We start from the raw sequence: 24828 nt of genomic DNA, 5'->3' as shown, positions 1-24828 counted from the left end.
ACATTACACTCAATTCCTCACTTAGACTTCACTATCTTCTATTAAGATTCCATGCCCTGCCTGCCCCATTCTCCATGAAACAGTTTTAAACCTTAAGGAACCTGATTCACTTTAGGTTATATGCAAGCATGGAATATTCTTGGTGGGGGAAGATCAGGGAACTAGTATTTTAATATGCTACAAAATGCTCTGAAAAACATATACAAATATACACCCAGCATTTATCTCATGATTTTCATTTTATGGAATTCAATTGAACAAATAACATTCAATTTATAAGAAAGAGCTAATAAGAAAAACAAGTCAGGAATTCCCAAGATGCCATAGTCAAGAGTTAGAAATGTTATCTAAGATTTATGTAAATTCTGTACCTGCAAAAGAGTTCTGATTTGGGCTTACCGTCTAATAAATACCTCTTTCATCATGTCCGTTCCTACCTCATGCCGCTAAATTTAACTAATCAAAGTTACCTTACTATCAAGTGTCTGATCAAAAGGAATTAGTAAGACGATAAATGTACCCTAATGTTAAACAAACACTTTATTGTTTTCACACTGGTTCAACAAGGAAAGACTGATGGTTACAGGCTTAATATTTGAATGCAATTAGTAAAAGTTCAGAGAACAACCATTCAAAATTTAAAAGAGCTGTATGAGTGGTGCTGGGAAAATTGGACAGCTACCTGTAAAAGAATGGAATTTGAACATTCTCTAACACCATACACAAAAATAAACTCAAAATGGATTAAAGACCTAAATGTATTGGGTTGACCAAAAAGTGCATTTGTTTTTTTCCGTAAGATGGCTCCAGTAGCACTTAGTTGTCTTTAACTTCATTCGAAACAATTTTGTTAGACTGTATTGTGACAGCTGTCATATCAGTGTGCATTTTAAAACAAACTTACCAAAACTGGTGAATTTTTGTATAGCCATTTTAATATTGAAGATGGAAGAAAAAAAACAATGTTTTCGGCCTATTATGATTTATTATTTCAAGAAAGGTAAAAATGCAACTGAAACACAGAAAAAGATTTGTACAGTGTATGGACAAGGCACTGTGACTAAGTGAATATGTCCAAAGTGGTTTGCGAAGTTTTGTGCTGGAGATTTCTCACTGGTCAATGCTCCAGGGTCGGGTAGACCAGTTGAAGTTGATAGTGATCAAATAGAGACATTTATAGAGAACAATCAACGTTACACCACATAGGAGATAGCTCACATATTCAAAATATCCAAATCAAGCATTGAAAATCATTTGCACCAGCTTGGTTACGTTAATCGCTTTGATGTTTGGGTTCCACATAAGCTAAGCAAAAAAAACCTTCTTGACCATATTTCCCCATGCGATTCTCTACTTAAACATAACGAAAATGTTCTGTTTTTAAAACAAATTGTGATGGGTGATGAAAAGTGGATACTGTACAACAATGTGGAACGGAAGAGATGGTGGGGCAAGTGAAACGAACCACCACCAGCCACACCAAAGGCCGGTCTTCATCCAAAGAAGGTGAAGTTGTGTACATGGTGGGAATGGAAGGGAGTCCTCTATTATGAGCTTTTTCCGGAAAACCAAACGATTAATTCCAAGAAGTACTGCTCCCAATTAGACCAACTGAAAGCAGCACTCGACGAAAAGCGTCTGGAATTAGTCAACAGAAAACGCATAATCTTCCATCAGGATACCGCAACACAACATGTTTCTTTGATGACCAGGCAAAAACTGTTACAGTTTGTCTGGGAAGTTCTGATTCATCTGCCGTATTCACCAGACATTGCACCTTCAGACTGCCATTTATTTTGGTCTTTACAGAATTCTCTTAATGGAAAAAATGCCAATTTTCTGGAAGACTGTAAAAAACACCTGGAACAGTTCTTTGCTCAAAAAGATAAAACGTTTTAGGAAGATGGAATTATGAAGCTGCATGAAAAAATGGCAGAAGGTAGTGGAACAAAATGGTGAATCCGTTGTTCAATAAAGTTCTTGGTGAAAATGAAAAATGTGTCTTTCATTTTTACTTTAAAAACCAAAGGAACTGTTTGGTCAACCCAATAGGAACAGATATTCTAAAATTCCTAGAGGAAAACTTAGGCAGTACACTCTTTCACATAAATCACAGCAATATTTTTTTGGATCTGCCTCCTAGAGTAATGGAAATAAAAGCAAAAATAAACTAATGGGACCTAATTAAACTTAAAAGCTTTTGCACAACAAAGGAAACCATAAACAAAACAAAAATATGACCTATGGAATGGGAGAAAATATTTGCAAAGGATGCGACCGAAAGGGGATTATTTTCCAAAATATACAAACTGCTCATACAGCTCAATATCCAAAAAACAAACAACCCAATCAAAAACTGGGCAGAAGCCCTAAAGAGACATTTCTCCAAGGAAGACAAACAGATTACCTACAGACACATGAAAAGATGCTCAACAACACTAATTATTAGAGAAATGCAAATCAAAACTACAACGAGGGACTCCCTGGTGGCGCCGTGGTTGAGAGTCTGCCTGCCGATGCAGGGGATACAGGTTCGTGCCCTGGTCTGGGAGGATCCCACATGCCGCGGAGCAGCTGGGCCCGTGAGCCATGGCCGCTAAGCCTGCGCGTCCGGAGCCTGTGCTCTGCAACAGGAGAGGCCACAACAGTGAGAGGCCCGTGTACCGCAAAATAAAAAACAAAACTACAATGAGGTATCACCTCATCCCGGTCAGAATGGCCATCATCAAAAAGTCTACAAATAATAAATGCTGGATAGAATGTGGAGAAAAGGGAACACTCCTACATTGTTGGTGGGAATGTAAATTGGTACCGCCACTATGAAGAACAGTATGGAGGTTCTTTAAAAAACTAAAAGTAGCATTACCATATGGTCCAGCAATGCCACTCTTTCCATATATCTGGAGAAGAAAAAACTCTAATTTGAAAAGATACATGCACCCCAATGTTCAAAGCAGCATTATTTACAATAGCCAAGACATGGAATCAACCTAAATGTCCATCAATAGAGAAATGGATAAAGAAGATGTGGTACATATATACAATGGAATATTACTCAACCATAAAGAAGAATGAAATAATGCCATTTGCAGCAAAATGGATGGAACTAAAGATTATCGTACTAAGTGAAGTAAGTCTGAGAAAGACAAATATCACCTGATATCACTTATATGTGGAATCTAAAAAAGAAAAATGATACAAATGAATTTACAAAACAGAAATAGACTCACAGACATAGAAAACAAACTTATGGTTACCAAAGGGGAAAGGGGGCAGAGGACGGATAAATTAGGAGTTTCGAATTAACAGATACACAGTACTATATACAAAATAGATAAACAACAAAGTCCTGCTGTATAGCACAGGGAACTATATTCAATATCTTGCAATAACCTATAATGGAAAATAATCTGAAAAAAATACATATATATATATATATATATAACTGAATCACTTTGCTGTACACCAGAAACTAACAGAACATTGTAAATCAACTATACCTTAGTTAAAAATATATAGAGAGATTTTTTTTAAAGGTATATGAAAAGAATATTATTGCACAACTAATAAAACATTCATCTCTCTAAAGAGACCTTTACTGAGAAATGAAAACAATGTTGTTTAAAATGTGATATATGAGTTCTGAAGGCCAGATAAGGCCCTCACCAAGTTAAGAAAATCTGACGTTCATGTGCCAGCAGTAGCACATAAGTAGTTGAGCTTCACCAAGGGAAGTGGATTCCAGACCATGAGCTTAGCCCTTTTGCTTAGACCAGGAAGAAAGAAAAGAAGGAGAAGAAAAAAGGGAACAGAAAAGAGTGAACAATTCTTTAAAAACTCTAAACAAGAAAAGGAGAGTGGCTTTCCCTCAACCAATTTCCGATGACTAATACTGTGATTTTCATTAAATGGGAACAGATAAAGCTCCGAGGACCTAAGAACCTCATTAGATCACTAAAAAGAAGCAAGTTTTATTAGCCAAAACCACAGATTGACACCCTATAATACATTATACCTAGAAATCTCCAACATTCTGGAATTTTTAATGATTACTGCTAATTAAGAGATTATGACTTTTGAATGTCATAATTTTCACTAACACTGAATTATACATTTTAGGGAGGCAGGAGAACATAGTGGCTAAAAGTCCAGGCCTACTTACTCACCCACAGATTCAATTTTTCACCATAGCCAGAAACAAAATATATAAATTACTATTATCATACAGTATAGATATAGCCATAAGTATTTTTTAATATCAAAAAGAAAGCAAAGTATTTTCTCTCCTTAAACGTGACCCTTCCAGAATAGTCTAAGCCACTTAACTTGTGAGTAGGAAAACGCATCAGGCTAAATTAATCCTTTCCAGTTTCCATTGCACTGTTTAATCCAAAACCACCTATTAAAAGCATATAGGTCACCACTTACATTAAAGTGACAAAATATGAAATTAAACATTTCTTATCAATAGTGATCCTCTATTGTACTGTCAGAGATGGAATTCCAAACCACTGCTCAAGCTTTTAGTCAAATTGACAATTACAATGCAAATATTCAGGCTCTGGTTTCTCAAGAATAGGGGTGGGAAGCAATCTTCCTCTCCCTCTTTCTTTGTAATTTTGTGCATCCTGCAAAGAGAATAGAATATAAGCATGGAAAACTTCTCTAATTCTCTCTCGCAAAAAAGAACAATTGTCATTTCAGTACTATTCTTATGCTCACCAGATGCAATGTGCTTTGAGAAAAAATGTATAAAAATCAAGGTTTAAAAAAAAGGCTACCCACATGCTGTATCTAATTATTCAACAAAGTATCCTCTTCAAAGTAATTACCGACTAACAAGGGTATGCTTCCTTTTGTGAAATGGAATTTTAGAAAGATCTGCTTTTGTTTTCTGTCAGCTTACATTATAATTTCAGGTTTGCAATTTTTGTTCCTAATTTTCAACTGGCATGTCTCCTAATACTTAAAAAAAATTTTAATCTGTCAATTTAAAAGGGTTAATGATCTTCAAGCACACATAAGTGCATCTGTAGAACATCACTTTTAGAGAAAACCACTTTGTAAAAGAAAAAAACGTTCGTTTTGTTTTTAAATCTTTTGGTTTTCTTGCTGTTTCTAATTTTTTACACTTTATAAATCTAAGAAACATTTAAAAGGAAACACAAGTTTTCTAGTACAGTTATAAAACATAAACAATATAATGAGAATTCACAAACCTATACCAATAATAATGAATGAATCAATGAATGAATGAGTGGAGAAAAAGACAAGCCCTTCCTGACAGTAGGAATCCAACTAATAAATGTGAAAGAAATGACAGAATATTTTTTAAATCACTGTTTAGTATCACCTATAGCAGTAACTGTTTCACAAAAGAATCATCAATAGCTGTTAAAATTTGTAGGTGAAAATTTGATGAGAAATAAGCAATTTTCAAGTTTTAAAGAGCCTCCCCATAAGACAAATAATTTAAAAGGCATAATACAGTAACTTCACAGTAGAGAAGCCTGGCAAGCAACACCTTAACCAATGTTCAGTTTCTACCAGTATTGGGACAAATCAACACTACATGCCCCCGATATGATATCCTGGGAAAAACGCAACAATTCTCTGGGTTTCCTGCCAAAAGCCTATAACCTGATCTAGTCATGAGGAAAAAAATCAACAAACCTAAAACAAAAGACATTCTACAAAATAACTGGCTAGTACTCTGCAAAATTGTCAAGGTCATGAATGACAAAGAAAAACTGAAAACCTGTTCCAGATTAAAGGAGACTAAAGAGACATGATGGTCAAATGCTATATGTAATCCTGTATTGTATCTTGGACCAGAAAAGAACTTTAAGTGGCAAAAATAGAATAAAACCTATAGGTTGGAGGGTGCTTCAAGATGGTGGAGGAGTAAGACATGGAGATCACCTTCCTCCCCAAAAATACATCAAAAGTACATCTACATGTGGAACAACTTCTACAGAACACCTACTGAACACTGGCAGAAGACCTCAGACCTCCCAAAAGGCAAGAAACTCCCCACATACCTGGGTAGGGCAAAAGGAAAAACAGAGACAAAAGAATAGGGATGGGACCTGCACCAGTGGGAGGGAGCTGTGAAGGAAGAAAGGTTTCCACACACGAGGAAGCCTCTTCACTGGCAGAGACAGGGGGTGGGCGGGGAAGCTTTGGAGCCACAGAGGAGAGCGCAGCAACAGGGGAGCAAAGGGCAAAGCAGAGAGATTCCCGCACAGAGGTTCGGTGCCAACCAGCACCCACCAGCCCGAGGCTTGTCTGTTCACCCGCCGGGGCGGGTGGGGGTTAGGAGCTGAGGCTCGGGCTTCAGAGGTCAGACGGCAAGGAGAGGACTGGGGTTGGCTGCATAAACACAGCCTGAAGGGGGCTAGTGTGCTACAGCTAGCCGAGAGGGAGTCCAGGAAAAAGTCTGGAACTGTCTAAGAGTCAAGAGACCATCATTTCGGGGCACGAGAGGAAAGGGGATTCAGAGCACCGCCTAAACAATCTTCGGAGACAGGCACGAGCCACAGCTATCAGTGCGGACACCAGAGATGGGCTGAAATGCTAACGCTGCTGCTGCAGCCACCACGAACCCTGTGTGCGAGCACAGGTCACTAACCACATCCCTCCTCCTTGGAGCCTATGCAGCCCGCCACTGCCAGGGTTCCGTGATCCAGGGACAACTTCCCTGGGAGAACACACAGCATGCCCCAGGCTGCTGCAATGTCATTCCAGCCTCTGCCGCCACAGGCTCGCCCCGCATTCCATACCCCTCCCTCCTCCCGGCCTAAGTGAGCCAGAGGCCCCTAATCAGCTGCTACTTTAATCCCCTCCTGTGTGGGCAGGGAACAGACACCCTTAGGCAACCTACACACAGAGGTGAGGCCAAAACCGAAGCTGAACCCCAGGAGCTGTGCAAACAAAGAAGAGAAAGGGAAATTACTCCGTGAAGCCTCAGGAGCAGTGGATTAAATCCCCAGAGTCAACTTGATGTACCCTGCATCTGTGGAATACCTGAATAGACAACGAGTCATCCCAAAAGTGAGGCAGTGGACTTTGGGAGCAACTGTAGACTTGGGGTTTGCTGTCTGTGATTGCCTTGTTTCTGATTTTTATGTTTGTCTTAGTATAGTTTTTAGCACTTGATATCATTGGTGGATTTGTTTATTGGTTTCGTTGCTCTCTTCTTCTTTCTTTACTTCTTAATTTTTTATGTTAATAATTATTTTACTTTAATTATTTTATTTTTTTAATTATTTTATTTTTTCTTTCTGTTTTTCTCCCTCTTCTTCTGAGCCGTGTGGTAGACAGGGTCTTGGTGCTCCAAACTGCTGTCAGGTCTGAGCCTCTGAGGTGGGAGAGCCAAGTTAAGGACACTGGACCACGAGAGACCTCCAGACCCCACGTAATATCAATTGGCAAGAGCTCTCCCAGAGACCTCCATCTCAATGCTAAGACCCAGCTCTACTCAAGAGCCAGCAAGCTCCAGTGCTGGACACCCCATGCCAAACAACTAGCAAGATAGGAGCACAACCCCACCCATTAGCAGAGAGTCTGCCTAAAATCATACCAAGTTCACAGACACCCCAAAACACACCACCGGATGTGGTCCCTCCCACCAGAAAGACAAGATCGAGCCCAACCCAACAGAACACAGGCACCAGTCCCCTCCACCAAGAAGCCTACACAAGCCCCTGAACCAACCTTAGCCACTGGGGGCAGACACCAATAACAACGGGAACTATGAACCTGTAGACTGAGAAAAGGAGACACAAAACACACTAAGTTAAGCAAACTGAGAAGACAGACAAACACATAGCAGAAGGAGGAGCAAGGTAAAAACCCATCAAACAAAAAACAAGAAAAATCTCAAATAAACAACCTAAACTTATACCTAAAGCAATTAGAGAGAGAACAAAAAACCCCCAAAATTAGCAGAAGGAAAGAAATCAGAAAGATCAGATCAGAAATAAATGAAAAAGAAATGAAGGAAACAACAGTAAAGATCAATAAAACTAAAAGCTGGTTTTTTGAGAAGATAAACAAAATTGATAACCATTAGCCAGACTCATCAAGAAAAAAAGGGAGAAGACTCAAATCAACAGAATTAGAAATGAAAAAGGAGAAGAAACAACTGACACTGCAGAAATACAAAGGACCGTGAGAGATTACTACAAGCAACTCTATGCCAATAAAATGGACAACCTGGAAGAAATGGACCAGTTCTTAGAAAAGCACAAGCTTCCGAGACTGAACCACAAAGAAAGAGAAAATATAAACAGACCAATCAAGCACTGAAATTGAAACTGTGATTAAAACTCTTCCAACAAACAAAAGCCCAGGACCAGATAGCTTCACAGGCAAATTCTATCAAACATTTAGAGAAGAGCTAACACCCATCCTTCTCAAACTCTTCCAAAATATAGCAGAGGGAGGAACACTCCCCAACTCATTCTACGAGGCCACCATCACCCTGATACCAAAATCAGACAAAGACCTCACAAAAAAAAGAAAACTACAGACCAATATCACTGATGAATATCGATGAAAAAATCCTCAACAAAATACTAGCTAATAGAATACAACAGCACATTAAAAGGATCCTACACCATGATCAAGTAGGGTTTATCCAAGGAATGCAAGGATTCTTCAATATAGGCAAATCAATCAATGTGATACACCATATTAACAAACCAAAGGAGAAAAACCATATGATCATCTCAATAGATGCAGAAAAAGCTTGACAAAATTCAACACCCATTTATGATAAAAACGCTCCAGAAAGTAGGCATAGAGGGAACTTACCTCAACATAATAAAGGCCATATATGACAAACTCACAGCCAACATCGTTCTCAATGGTGAAAAACTGAAACCATTTCCTTTAATATCAGGAACAAGACATGGTTGCTCACTCTTACCACTATTATTCAGCATAGTTTTAGAAGTTTTAGCCACAGCAGTCAGAGAAGAAAAAAGAAATAAAAGGAATCCAAATGGGAAAAGAAGAAGTAAAACTGTCACTGTTTGCAGATGACATGATACTATACATAGAGAATCCTAAAGATGCTACCAGAAAACTACTAGAGCTAATCAATGAATTTGGTAAAGTAGCAGGACACAAAATTAATGCACGGAAATCTCTTGCATTCCTATACACTAATGATGAAAAATCTGAAAGTGAAATTAAGGAAATACTCCCATTTACCACTGCAACAAGAAGAATAAAATACCTAGGAATAAACCTACCTAAGGAGACAAAAGACCTGTATGCAGAAAACTTTAAGACACTGATGAAAGAAATTAAAGATGATACAACAGATGGAGAGATATACCATGTTCTTGGATTGGAAGAATCAACATTGTGAAAATGACTATATTACCCAAAGCACTCTACAGATTCAATGCAGTCCCTATCAAACTACCACTACCACAGAACTAGAACAAACAATTTCACAACTTGTATGCAAACACAAAAGACCCCGAATAGTCAAAGCAATCTTGAGAAAGAAAAAAGGAGCTGGAGGAATCAGGCTCCCAGACTTCAGACTATACTACAAAGCTACAGTAATCAAGACAATATGGTGCTGGCACAAAAACAGAAACATAGATCAGTGGAACAGGATAGAAAGCCCAGAGATAAACCAACACACATATGGTCACCTTATCTTTGAAAGGAGGCAAGAATATACAATGTAGAAAAGACAGCCTCTTCAATAAGTGGTGCTGGGAAAACCGGTCAGCTATATGTAAAAGAATGAAATTAGAACACGTCCTAAGACCACACACAAAAATAAGCTCAAAATGGATTAAAGACCTAAATATAAGGCCAGACATTATAAAACTCGTAGAGGAAAACATAGGCAGAACACTCTCACATAAATCACAGCAAGATCCTTTTTGACCCACCTCTTAGGCAAATGGAAAAAAATAAATAAATAAACAAATGGGACCTAGTGAAACTTACAAGCTTCTGCACAGCAAAGGAAACCATAAACAAGACAAAAAGACAACCCTCAGAATGGGAGAAACATTTGCAAACAAAGCAACTGACAAAGGATTATTCTCCAAAATTTACAAGCAGCTCATGCAGGCTCAAGATCAAAAAAACAAACAACCCAATCCAAAAATGGGCAGAAGACCTAAACTGACATTTCTCCAAAGAAGATATACAGATTGCCAACAAACACATGAAAGTATGTTCAACATCACTAATCATTAGAGAAATGCACATCAAAACCACAATGAGGTATCACCTCACAACAGTAAGAATGGCCATCATCAAAAAATCTACAAACAGTGAATCCTGGAGAGGGTGTGGAAGAAAGCAAACCCTCTTGCACTGTTGGTGGGAATGTAAATTGATACAGCCACTATGGAGAGTAGTATGGAGGTTCCTTAAAAAACTTAAAATAGAACTATCATGTGACCCAGAAATCCCACTACTGGGCATATACACTGAGAAAACCATAATTCAAAAAGAGCCACGTACCAAAATGTTCATTGCAGCTCTATTTACAATAGCCAGGACACGGAAGCAACCCAAGTGTCCATCGACAGATGAATGAATAAAGATATGGCACATATATACAATGGAATATTACTCAGCCATAAAAAGAAACAAAATTGAGTTATTTGTAGTGAGATGGATGGACATAGAGTCTCTCATACAGACTGAAGTAAGTTAGAAAGAGAAAAACAAATACCATATGCTAACACATATATGTGGAAACTAAAAAAAAGAAGAAAAAGAAGGGTTCTGATGAACCTAGGGGTAGGACAGGAATAAAGACACAGACGTACAGAATGGACTTGAGGATATGGGGAGGTGGAAGGGTAAGATGGGATGAAGTGAGAGAGTTGCATTGACATATATACACTACCAAATATAAAACAGATAGCTAACGGGAATCAGCCACATAGCACAGGGAGATCAGCTCTGTGCTTTGTGACCACCTAGAGGGGTGGGATAGGGAGGGTGGTGGGGGAGACTCAAGAGGGAGGGGATATGGAGATATATGTATACATATAGTTGATTCACCCTGTTATACAGCAGAAACTAACACAACATTGTAAAGCAATTATACTCCAATAAAGATATAAAATAAAAAATTTTTAAAAACCCTATAGGTTAAATCATAGTATTGACCCAATGTTAATTTCCTGTGACTACAGAAGAGAATGTACACACTGTATTATTTAGATTTAAAAGTATTTACATCATGTCAACAACTAGCTCAAAAAAATTTTTAGATATACATATATATGGAGATACATATATAAAACAATAAAGCAAGTCTGGTAAAATATGAATACTGGGGGAACCGAGGTAAAGGATATACAGAAATTCTTTGTTCTAATTATTCAACTTCTTCATAAGTGTAAAATTTCGAAATAAACAGGTTACCTAAAGTGTAAGTAACCTCCGTTTTGAATTGGTTTGATGATAGTCTAGGCCAGGGATCTGCAAACTTTTTCTATAAAGGGCCAGTCAATACTAATTTTAAGCTTTGTGGGCCATATGGTCTTTTTCACAACATCTCAACTCTGCCAACGGTGTGTCCCAAAAGCACCCACAGACGAACTGAAAATGAATGGGAGTGGCTGCGTTTCAATAAAACTTTATTTACAAAAATCGGCAATGGGACAGATTCAGCCCATAGACCAGTTTGTTTACCCCTGGTCTAGTTCACACCAAAGAAAATTAATCCAAATAATTATACTTCCAGTTAACATGTATTCAGCACATGCTAGACACTACGTTAAGTGCTTTACCCACATTAACTTATTTACCCCTGCACCAATGTGATCAAGTAAATACTATTATTATTTCCATTTTCCACAGAGGAAATGGGCCTAGAAGTGAAGGAACTTGCCCAAGGTCACACAGCCAGTAAGGCGTAGACTCTGGGTTTGAACCAGGTAGGCTTGTCTTCACACAATGAACTATAACCAATATGCTATACTTCTACAGACTGAACTATACTTTCACATGCAACAACTAAAGTATTATAACGATTTTAACAATAGCTAAATAACCACCAAAACTCAAGATTTACATTCCAAGAAGGTATTTTTCACAAACCTCCTGTAGCTGCAAAGAAATAAGTCCCAGTTGATCCTGCCGTCTTTCCACCAGCTCTCTTTCTGTACGCATCTCTCTTTGTATTTCTTGAAGCCGTCGCTCTACCCGATCTGAAACCTTAACATGAATAAAGAGAAAAGTGAGATTACAGAACTGTTAGGCAAAAAAAAGACTAAAACTGAAGAGATATTTTACGCCAGATACACTATCGCCTAAAGCATTTAAGATTGGCTTATTTGTAGAATCCTTTTTTAATGACACTATTATAAAACAGGTCACAAAAAAATTGAAAGTTGCAATAGTAAACAGTCATTAGTCTCCAATTGATCCAAATCTGGATCCCAATAAAGGACTTAAATTTTCCAAAGTAGAATATAATATGTCAAAAGATCAGAGTTAAAAGTAATAAACTAGAAAATAGTGCCCTCTGGTGAGTTAGAAGAAAAATACCAATTTTGCCTACAACTGCATTTATTACTCTATTAATGATAAACTGTTCTATCTATTTAGTTCTTTTTCATTTTAATTATCTATGAGCGTGACCTGCCTAGGAAGGTTTTGATATTTATATGCATCAAATAATTGAAAGGGCTTGTCAATCTTTGCTACTATGATCTGCTAAAAATAAACCAGCTGTAAAAGATCAAAAACTAAAGTCAAACTGCAAAGTGTTTAATTGGGACTCTCTAAAATAAACATGAAAGAATTTTCTCTCTGATGCGAGATCTTCCTTGCTAAAAGCTGTGCAAATGCAAACACACTTCAGAAGCATCACTATACAGTCCCCTAAATAAAATATACACTATTTGACTATTTGTGTATATTTCACAGAGGAGGTACAGTAGATAGCAGAGAAGCAATAAATACAGCCCTGTTATAAGAAATCTTTTGCCATAAATTCTATAGAGTCAAGAAAGGTCCTGGTCACAAGGGATCTCACTGGGGCAATAGGAATGTTCTAAACTGGATTATGGTGATAGCTGCACAACCCAGTACTTCACTAAAAATCACTGAATTTTACACTTAAAGCAGATTAATTTTATGGTAAATTACACCTCAAGTCAGGTTGTTTTTTAAAAAGACACTGGTAAACATAAGTTTAATTAGTCAATAAAGGCTGAGCAAAAATATTCCATCAAAAAATTAGCAGTTAACATTTAAGACTTAAGTCTTGGGTTTCCAACTTCAAGTGCTGAAAAACAATGAAGATGTTTACTATGATATTCACAGTGCCTTACTAAAACTTCAAAATAGCCTTCAGCATCAAGCTTCTAATTTATCCTAACAACCCTAATATCCCAACAATTTATTACTGCATCTGAAATAAAGGCAGTACCTGCTGTTATAGAAAACATTATAAATAAATACTGAAAAATAAAAAGTTGTTAATTCATTCCATTTTTACAAAATGGAAATATCTTTATCGTTCACGCAATATAAAAAGTAATAGCAACACTTATCAAAAATAAATAACAGGGAACCACCTCAAGCACACTGGGATGGCTATTAACAAAAAACAGAAAACAAGTGCTGGGGAGGCTGCAGGGGAACTGAAACCCTGGTGCACTGGTGGTGGTTTGTAAAAGTGGGCGGCCGCTATGGAGAAGAGTGCGGTAGTTCCTTAAAAAATAAAAACAAAGGTACCATATGATCCAGCAATTCCATTTCTAGGCATAGGCCTAAAAGAACTGAAATCAGGGTCTCAAAGAGATATATGCGCACACCCATGTTCAAAGCAGCATCATCCACAATAGCCAAAATGCGGAAGCAACTCAAGTGTCCATTGACAGATAAATGGATAAACCAAATGTGGTTTATACATACAATGGAATATTATCGACCCTTAAAAAGGAAGACATCCTTACACTTGCTACAACATGAATGAATCTTGAAGGCCTTATGCTAAGTGAGATAAGCCAATCACAAAAAGACAAATACTGTATCATTCCACTTATATCAGGTATGTAGAATAGTCATATCCATAGAAACAGAAAATAGAATGGTAGTTGCCAGAGGCTGGGGGAAGAGGGAATAGGTAGTTGTTTAATGGGTGTAGTTTCAGTTTTGTAAAGAGTTCTGTATTTGGTTGCACAACCACGTGAAGGTACATAACACTACTAAACTGAACACTTAAAAATGGATAAGATGGTAAATTTTAGGTTATATGTATTTCACAACAATTAAAAATAAACAAACAAATATAGAATAAAAATTATTTTTAATCTGCTAATACCACCTAGCACGAAAAAAATAATGCTAAGTACTTTGTTGTATACTTCCAGAAATTTTTCTATGCATATGTGTATGACCAGTCAAACACATATCAATTTCATTTAAATTTTTAAACAAAAATTGGGTGTTATACATAGTATTTTATAGATTTTTTCAGTATATATATATGTTTCCATATTTTTTTTCCCACAGATCACAGACAACTTTCCATGACAACAAATCTACATCCTCATTTTTAGCAAAGGCATAGTTCTCTGTAATTGATTAAAATAATTCCCTGTTGATAATGGGATAACAATTAATATTTATTTTTAAATATTAACATCTCAGTGATGAGATGTTACTTCCATGATTAGGTTATAAAAATTCTAACTTTCAATCCTGCTAGCATGTTCTCTCTTGCCTTCTCACTTGCTTGCTCTAATGAAGCAAGCTGCCATGTTGTGAGATGCTCTTTGGAGAAACCATGTGTCAAAGAAACAAAAGAGGCCTCTGACCAACAGGTCATGATGCTTGATGCTTCAGTCCATTAACCTACAAGGAACTGAATGAGCGAGGAAGCAGATCCATTCTAGTCAAGGCTTGAGATGACTGCAGCCTGTGAGAGACCCAGAGCCAAACAACCCAGCTAAGCCACGCCTGCATTCCTAACCCACAGAAACTGTGAAATAATAAAAGTTTTAAGCCACTGAGTTTGGGGAGATTTGTTATGCAGCCATAAATGACTAATGCAATTTTAAATTGGTTTTCAAATAAATCCTCACTCAAGAAATAAAGAGTCTGATGAAGAAAAATATATATATATTCTCCACTCCATCCACAAAATGTCTATCCATTTCATAGAATTTTGTTCTCCATTTCAAACTATTACAGCTCCCCATTTCTTCCATGGTAAAGGAATTTTAACTAGACAGGTGGCTACAAAATATAATCAATACATTTTCTGGCCTCTTCAGCTGCTAGCTGGCCATGTGACTTAAATTTTGGTAAATGGGATACATGCATAAGTGTTGTGACAACTTCAAGAAATTATCCATAAAGGATAGCGCATAGGCGCCTTTTGCTCTCATACTCATTCCTTCCTCTGTCTTGCTGCCTAGTACACAGATGCTGCCATCTCCGACCATAAATTTGAGACCATAACAGCAGGAAAAACAAAAAGAGCATGACAGGAAGAGCCTGAAACTCTTATATACTGTAGATCAGTACACACCATGTGGAACCCTGAACTCCCTACTTAAGACTTTCCCACAGTAGAGAAATAACTTAGTCTTTTTTTCCCAATCACTATTATTTGGGGTTTTCAGTTATTTACGGCTGAAACTGATCTTAACTGACAAAGAGAAGCACTTAGTGGAAGGCAAAATGCTAAGCAAATACAACTACTGCCTTATACAACCATCGGAACATGGGAAAATAGTCATATCCTGCTCTGTTTCAGAAAACTATAATATAGAAAACTATAATAAAATGAATAGGCACTATAGCTAGTCAGTATTGAGGAAAAATAAAACATACACAAACTAGCATGATTGAAAATGAATAAACACAGGAAGTATTTTATGAATTTCAACAGTGGTAGAATTATAATCTGGTGGCCTGTAAGGCCACCAAATTATCTTTATCGACCCAATCATCCAGACAGATCAATATGCTCAAAGTACTTTCCTTTTCCTACTGCTAATACACTGATTTACCCAACTCCAACTAAGTCAGCAACAGCCAAAGACCTAAAATACACATTTCTATAACTCCAGTTTTCTCTTTATCTATTCTTTCTCGTCTATGTCTACATTACATTCTGTATCAGTTAGGGTACAGTCTAGGCTCTCTCAAAAAGATCAAACATACATCAGCTAAAATAAGATTAGTATTACATGCATGCTCTCTCATCTTACAGCCCAGAAGAAAGCAGGACAAGCTGGCAGGCCACTCTGCTCCCTAAGGTCATTCAGAGGTCCAGGTTTCTTCCATCTCTTGTTCCACCACCCCTAGGTAGTTATCCTCACCTGCCTGGTTTAAGCTGGGTTAGTGCTACATCCCCATTTCAACCCACATAAGGAGAAAGAAAGTCTCAGACAAGTGGCTTTGTTACAAGAAGACAACCCAGAAGTTGCATGTACCACTTTTACTCACACTTAGTCACATGGTCACGACTTAGCCACACAGGAAAACTGAGACATGTCATCTCTACCTGAGTAATCACATGCCTAGATAAAACTGCCAGGGGTGTGGAGAGGGCTGATAAGGGAAGGAAGATGCAGATCTGATACTAAAGGAAAGAAGAAACTCAATACAACGGGCCAATGAGAACTAACATAACTTCAACACACATATTATAATTTTAAGGTAAGCCACTTTTCATCCTTTTTTGGAAAAGAATAAGATAAATGCTAATTCTCAGATGAAAGTATTAAAAAGAAGACATTTAAAATACTAATTATAAAATTGAGCAGTATGTAACAAATTACAAATGCTCATAGACTTTAACCTTGTAAATCCACTTCTAGGAATTTATTCTACCAATTTAATTTCCCATGTGAAAAATGGTACATGTACAAGATCAATAATTGCAGTGCTGTGTATAAAAGAAAAGATTTAAACCACCGAAATGTCCATCAATATAAGACTGGTTAAATAAATTTTGGGATATTCATTCAATAGAATGCTTTAAATATTTTAAAAAAAGGAATTAGGAAGCTCATGAGAGGCTAATACGGAACAATCTCAAATCTCAAAAATACATTAAGTGAAAAAGGCAATATACAGAACAGTGTGTTTATTAGGCTAACTGCTAACAATTAAATAACAAAAAAGGGAGAGCAGGAGAGGCCTCTCTCAGTGTAGTGACATTCAACAGGAGCCTTGAATGACAAAAGGGAGCTAGCCATGCAAAAAATTGGGGAAATAAAAGTGAAGCCAGTGCAAAGACCATAAGGTAGGAATGAGTTTGGCAAATTCAAGGAACATAGAAAAAGCCAGATAATGCAGGCAGTATAGGCTATGCTAAGGAATTTGAAAAAGAAAAAGCTCAGGTAGGATTTTAAAAAGCATGGGAGTAATTCACTGTGATGACAATTTTTAAAAATCACTTGGGGGAATTCCCTGGCAGGCCAGTGGTTAGGACTCTGCGCTCTCACTTCTGAGGGCCCAGGTTCAATCCCTGGTCGGGGAACTAAAATCCCAAAGTCTGTGTGGCGCAGCCAAAACATAAAAAATAAAATGAAAAATAATAAAATAAAATAAAAAGTAAAAATCACTTGGTAACTGTCAGCACAGATATGGGCAATTGTAGGAGGTAAGAGACCAAGTTCAATGCAGTCTACTGCAGTGAACTCAAAAAAAAATGACTGAACAGAAGTATTAAGCAGATACAGATGGAATTGAGCAAGATTTCAGAAATAAAAAGGACAATATTTGATAATGGATTGGAAGTGTGGTATGTAGAAAAAGATGTGGAGTGAATCCTAGGTGACCACTGGATGGACTGTGATGCCCTTTCCTGAGACAGGGAAGACCAAAGCAAGAGCAAGTAAAAACAGTTCTAAACAGAATGGCATGGACTTTGTACCTAAAGACACAGCATATATTTGCAACTTTTGAATGATAAGATAATTCCCAATAATAAAAATTATTTTAAGGACTGCATTTATTATTGCCTCCTCACACTTACTTTCTATTTGTAAGACCTAAGGGAAAAATATTAACAACATCACCCAATACTAAAAAATTCGTTTTTATCAGAGTACGTACCAATCAATCAAATTTACTACTAAGATATCAAAAAGTCCTGAATCTCTAAATTTACTTATAAAAATAGCAAAATAGGGACTTCCCTGGTGGCGCAGTGGTTGAGAATCCGTCTCCCAATGCAGGGGACATGGGTTCAAGCTCTGGCCCGGGAAGATACTACATGCCGCAGAGCAACTAAGCCCATGCGCTACAGCTCCCGGGCCTGAGCTCTGCAGCCCACAAGCCACAACTACTGAGCCCACGTGCTGCAACTACTGAAGCCGCATGCCTAGAGCCAGTGCTCCGCAACGAGAGGCCCATGCACTGTGGCGGAAGAGTGGTCCCCACTCGCCGCAACTAGAGAGAGCTTGCATGCAGCAACAGAGACCCAACACAGCCAAAAATAAATAAATATATTTATTAAATAAATTAATTAAATAAATTAAAATAGCAAAATAACAGAATAAAAATTAGAATACCTTTAAAGTTAGCATTTAATGAAAGGAGGTGAAACAAAAGCAAAAGCATTCCGTTTATAGGATTGTATTCTGGCTTTTCAATATGTTGATTCCTCAGATCTTTAATAATATCTGCTGGTTTAAAATACATTCCAGGGCTTCCCTGGTGGCGCAGTGGTTGAGAGTCTGCCTGCCGATGCAGGGGACACAGGTTCGTGTCCTGGTCCGGGAAGATCCCACATACTGCGGAACGGCTGGGCCCGTGAGCCATGGCCGCTGAGCCTGCGCGTCCGGAGCCTGTGCTCCACAACGGGAGAGGCCACAACAGTGAGAGGCCCGCGTACCGCAAAAAAAAAAAAAAAAAAAAATCCATTCCAGTAAGTATTTGTTACTTATCCTGCTGTTGTAATCTGTGCAATAACTATCTGACTAAACACAGTGTTGAGAAAGTTTTTAGAGTCAATTTATGATCAACTCTTCCAGAAGGAGCTGAATCCACGTTTACATTTTTAATTTAAATAGTGACCCTCCTACAGAAATCAAAATAAAATTGTCTTTTTCTTCCATAAATAATCAAACTTAATATGCACTCATATCACACTCAAGCGGGTAAAGCCTAGACAACTAATAGACTAAAATTTCCCCTGTGGTATGAGGCACACAAAATATTGTTTATTATCACGATTGTTAACAGAAAATATTTTCCATAGCATCATGCTATAAATAATATCTCCCTTCCAATGGGCAGTTTGAAAAAAGAACAAACAAAATTATGATTCCCAAAGGATTAACAAATTAAATCTTGGCGTGTTTGATAGGAATACTTTTTGGCCCTCAAAGAAAAATGTGTTCTATAAACTTTCAAGATGTATTTTAGTTACTGAGAAAATGCATGATAAACAACTGCAATCTCAGAATAATGCACAATAATTCTGATTAACAGGAGTTACCAAAAGAAAGTGAAATTGGTGGGAGATAGGAGCATTCATTTTTCTTTATATATTTGTACAATATTTAAAAGTTTGCCGCAGTGAATGTGCATCACTTTGGTAATTTTATTTTAAACGTAAACCTGGAGGGGGGAACACAGCTGCAGCCTCTGAGAAGTTTAATGCTCAAACAACAAAACTGCATCTTCCCTGACAACACGCTATCATGAATTCACAATATGTCAAACAGTTATAAAATGTAAATGTTGACTTCAGTTGGAATAAGTGAGTCACAATATCTATACTAAACCTTGCACAGATTGAAAGTAAACACCATGTGGCCTTCAGAAGACCTTCTAAAATTCCACAATATTTTTAAGTTTTGCATTAGGCAATTGTTTCTTAATCAGAACTACATACACCCATGTGAGGTTTGACATGCTCTCTGTACAGTTATGAGACAACCCTACTTTGAAAGCAAATTACAGAAAGCACAAAACAAGGTGTAACACCACAACTTGATGCGAGGAACTAGCAGATGAACAATTCAACCAAGTGCACAGTTAGGTGTGTATGATTTTCCAGGTTTTGACAACATAAAAAGATATGCCCTGATGAGCTGGGCCCACTGGACAGTTGAGTAAAGAAGCAAGTTGTATAAACGAATTACACCAAAGAACTGAGCACTAGTGAGGTATGACATCTATGGAAGAGCTGTGCAATCATAGCTTTTATCTGATATGGGATAATTCTTGATGCACAGTAATGATGAGAGAACTCAGGCTTTCTTTGAATTCAGCTGCTAAGACTGAACTCAGTGGTTATATTTTAGACCCACATTAACACTCTAGACTATATAGACAGTGCTTGCTAATTTTACTTGCTATATGAAAGAAATATAAATGAAGTAGCTCAGGTTCTCTTGTAAAAATGGCAAAAGGTGAAACTTACAAAATGTAATGTGCATTATGCAAATTAGCATTTCAAACTCCCCAAACTCAAACTATCCCATCTATCTAACAATGTCAGAAACCAGCATGACCACTGGATATGTCCATGGCTTAGTCAGATCTATAAGGATCTCAGCAGAACATTGAAGATATCTGAGTTTGGATCAAAGCCCTCGATACAAGCATGCTCACGAGTTGTATACCTATGTAGCAAGTAACAGAAGCCTCATACAAGTGCATTAAGAATCACAAACATAGTAAAGGAATCTGATAGATATAAAAAGATTCAGGGAGTTTCACTTCTAAAAATGACAGACTAGATAATTCAGACTAATCCTTCCACTGAAAATAACTTAAACAGCAAGAAATAATACTTTAAATATCTGTTTAAAGGCATTGGAAAGCTAAAGAGATAAAGACATATGAGACCAAGATGCAAGAGAAAAAAGAAACCCTATCCTTTCTCTCAAATATCAGCCCATTTCAGAAAAGGCAGCAGAGACACTGAGAAGCTGAATAGATTTTCAACAGATGCATAGGGTTAAAGAGGAAAAACAAGTTGAGAGCCCTTCCCAGGAAAGGGGTTCCCAGGTTAAACTTCTCCATCCCCACAACCCAGCCTGTGGGCTGGAATCCTGAAGGACTATACACTAGCAGGAAGGATGAATCAGAAATAGTTGAAACCTGGCACTAAAGTTTAACACTGAAATGTCTCAACAATAAATGATAAGGTAATTCATGAGTGCTATGGCCCCAATCTAATCTGTAACCAAAAGGAAACATGTCCTTTCATACATAGTAATGATCAAATTATCTATGCAAGTTTACTTTGAAGAGAATGAAATAGTTTCTGTCATCAAAAATAACTAGACAATCAAAAGTAAACAGAAGGCAAAAACAATGCGATCAAAATCCCAGGAAAATAAGACATAATAGAAACAGACCTATAGAAGATCCAGATGATGGAGTTATGAGACACAGATACACAGATTGAGGATTAGAACTACAAAGTAAAAAGAAAAGAAATAAAAATTCTAGAAACGAAATATGTAATAACTGAAAATAAAAACCAGTGGGTGGTTTTAATAGATTTGATTCAGCTGAAGAAAGGGACTAAACGAAAGGTCAGAAGAAAACATTCCAAATGGAGAAACAAATTTTAAAAATTATAAAAATGGGGCTTCCCTGGTGGCGCAGTGGTTGAGAGTCTGCCTGCCGATGCAAGGGACACAGGTTCGTGCCCCAGTCTGGGAAGATCCCACATGCCTCGGAGTGGCTGGGCCCGTGAGCCATGGCCGCTGAGCCTGTGCGTCCGGAGCCTGTGCTCCGCAACGGGAGAGGCCACAACAGTGAGAGGCCCGCGTACCTCAAAAAAAAATTATAAAAATGAACATAGAGAGGATCTGTCACCAAAAGACCCACTCTAAATAAAATTCTAAATGGAATTCTATCAGGTATATGCAGATTCACTCTAAAGGAAATTTTACAGTATGTTCCTAAGGCATACATGGAATCTCAGGGATGTAGAAAGGAATAAAGAACATACAAAGAAATGCAAAACAAAGAAGAATAAATATAAGGGTAAATCTAAATGAACAATTACTGTATAAAATAATAATAGTGATGTCTTGTGTGGCTCGATTAAACATAGAATTAAAATACATGATAGTAAAAGAAAAGTGGAGAATGAGGTTAATGGAGTTAGAGTTTCTTAGATCCTTGTACTTGCTAGGAAGAGCTAAAAGTGCTAATTTATACTAGATTTAATAAATCAAGGATGCATGTTCTAATCCCTACATTTAATCCCTACATTAAAAAGAATTTAAAAATAAGGTACAATTAGCAAGATAATATGAAAAATGGAAAAATGAAAACTAATAAATCCAAAGGACAGAAGAAAAAATTACAACAGAGGTGGAACCAATAGAAAGCAAATAGTTAAGATGGTAGATTTATACAAACTAAATCAATATTTACATTAAATGTAATAGGGTAGATCCTCCAAATGAAAAACAAGGATAATTATATTTTTCAAATGTTAAATGTTACTCTATAAAATAGCATAAAAATATCAACTCCAAGGCATAAATCTTATAAACAATATATTAAATATAAGACGTCTGGATAAAAAACTATAAAAAATTATTGGAGGGATTTGCTATGTTCATAATTGGAAAACTCAATATGTAAATATTTGTATTCTCTCCAAGTTGACCTACAGAAACAATGTAATCCAATCAAGATCGCAGCAGGCTTTTAAACAATTTCATATTGATTCTAAAACGTAAACAGAAATGCAAAGAGTAAAAAACAAACAAGACAAGCTTGAAAAACAAAGTAAAAGGACTTACTCTACCATATTACAACTTATCAGAAAGCAACAGTAATCAAGACAGTGTGATATGCGCACTGGGATAGATGTATTAACTAGATGACTGAACGAAGAGTCCAGTAACAGATGCCCGCACATATGAACATCTGATTTATGACCAAGACAGAACTGTAAAGTAGTGGAGAAAGCGTAGTAAATGAAACTGAATCAATTGGATATCCATATAAAATGTATGACCTCTACTTCACACCAGAAACAAATATCAATTCCAAGTACATACTAGATCTTAATGTGAAAGGTAAAACACTATCCTTCTAGCAGATTATATAAGGGAATATTTTGATGATCTTAAGATAGGAAACAATTTCTCAAATAGGTCAAAAAAGCACTAACCACAAAAGAAAAGATGGAAAATGAACTAAATTAAATTTTAACAAAAGGTTCCATTAAGAGAGTTTTAAAAATAAGAAGCAGCAGCTGTAGAATAGGAGACAATATTTGCAATACGGATAACTGACAAAGTGCTTGTATACTAAATATATAAAAACCTCCCACAAATCAATAACAAAAAGACAATCAAGCCAGTAAAAAAAGTGGGCAAAAGAAGCAAACTGGCATTTCAAAAAAGAAACTAGCCAATAGCCGACAAACATACGAAAAGATGCTCATCATCATTAGTAATCATGAAAATGCCAATAAAACCATGCTGAGATACTGTAAGCACCGAACATAATGGCTACTAATGAAAGACTAATAATACCAAGTCTTTGAAAAGCAACACAATTTCTCATATGCTGCTAAAGAGTGTAAATTAGTGAAGCCACTTTGGACACCTGTTTATCAGTATCTACTAAATTGGAAGGCACCTAACAATTGCACTCCATGTTACATACCAACAGAAATGCAAACACGTGCACTAAAACAATAAGATTGGTAGCAGTAGATTATGTGTAACAGCCCACAATTTGAAATAATTCAAATACCTATCATAAAATGTTAAAATATATTGCAGTATATCCATACGATGCAATACTAAGGAGCAATAAAAAATGAACAAACTGCAAGTACATGACACATCACCCAGAAATATCACAATCGTGATCAGCAAAAGAAGTCAGACACAAAAAAAATGCCCTACATGGTTCCATTTATATAAAAAGTTCAAAACAGGCAAAATTAATCTATAGGTTTAAAAGTCAATATAGTGGTCAGAAAAGGAGAAATTAGTGATTGGGAGGGGGAATAAGGAGGCTTCTTGTGCACTGGCAATGTTCTATTTCTAGATCTGGGTGGTGGTTTCATGGGTGTGCTCACCTTGTAATAATTCATCAGGCTATATAATAATACATGTACTTTTCTATAAGTACATTGTATCTCCAAACTTTTTAAATTAAAAATAAGAGAAAATAAGTTGATCTCTTTAAAAATAGAACATATCCATATCTTAGCATATGTGGCCAATAAATTCAAACTCCAAAATAAATTCAGCACATCTATGTAAGAAACTGTAAACACAGTAACATCTGGAGAAAAATTACAACTGGAGAAAAATTATCTGCTTTTATTAGGAAACTCTCAATTTTAATAAAACAAGTTAAGAAAATTCTGCTACTATCCCTTGCCTTACAAAAACAACGTTTTTGTGGTAAATGAATGAATACACAATTACTCCTGAAGTGGATAAGTTTGCAACAGTTTAGTGACAATTTCTGATGATATTTTTCTCCTAAAAAAAGGAAAAAAACAACCTGATGATGCAAAGAAATGGACAATGTATGTACTTCATTTTTATTTTAATTCCATCAGGAATAGTGATTTGATAAAAAGCAATCACTTAATAATGAGTGTCGGGCTTCCCTGGTGGCACAGTGGTTGAGAGTCCGCCTGCCGATGCAGGCGACACAGGTTTGTGCCCTGGTCCGGGAAGATCCCACATGCCGCGGAGTGGCTGCGCCCATGAGCCACGGCCGCTGAGCCTGAGCATCCGGAGCCTGTTGCTCCGCAACGGGAGAGGCCACAACAGTGAGAGGCCCACGTACCGCAAAAAATAAATAAATAAATAAATAATGAGTGTCAACAATTTGAGTTTGAGATAATAA

General features: G+C 37.0%; 1 protein-coding gene across 1 annotated transcript in view; it reads right to left on the bottom strand.

The window, feature by feature from the left end:
- The window catches only part of CEP128 (centrosomal protein 128), a 435188-nt gene that overhangs the window by 359734 nt on the left and 50626 nt on the right, over nt 1–24828 (bottom strand). Inside the window, exon 8 of the mRNA XM_060003365.1 lies at nt 12097–12213. Coding sequence (XP_059859348.1) covers nt 12097–12213 — 117 coding nt within the window. The remainder of the gene's footprint in view (nt 1–12096; nt 12214–24828) is intronic.

Source organism: Delphinus delphis, chromosome 2 (genome assembly GCF_949987515.2).
Source record: "Delphinus delphis chromosome 2, mDelDel1.2, whole genome shotgun sequence".
Taxonomy (NCBI): domain Eukaryota; kingdom Metazoa; phylum Chordata; class Mammalia; order Artiodactyla; family Delphinidae; genus Delphinus; species Delphinus delphis.
Note: the sequence above shows the minus strand (reverse complement) of the source record. Positions and strands in the feature narration are given on the sequence as shown.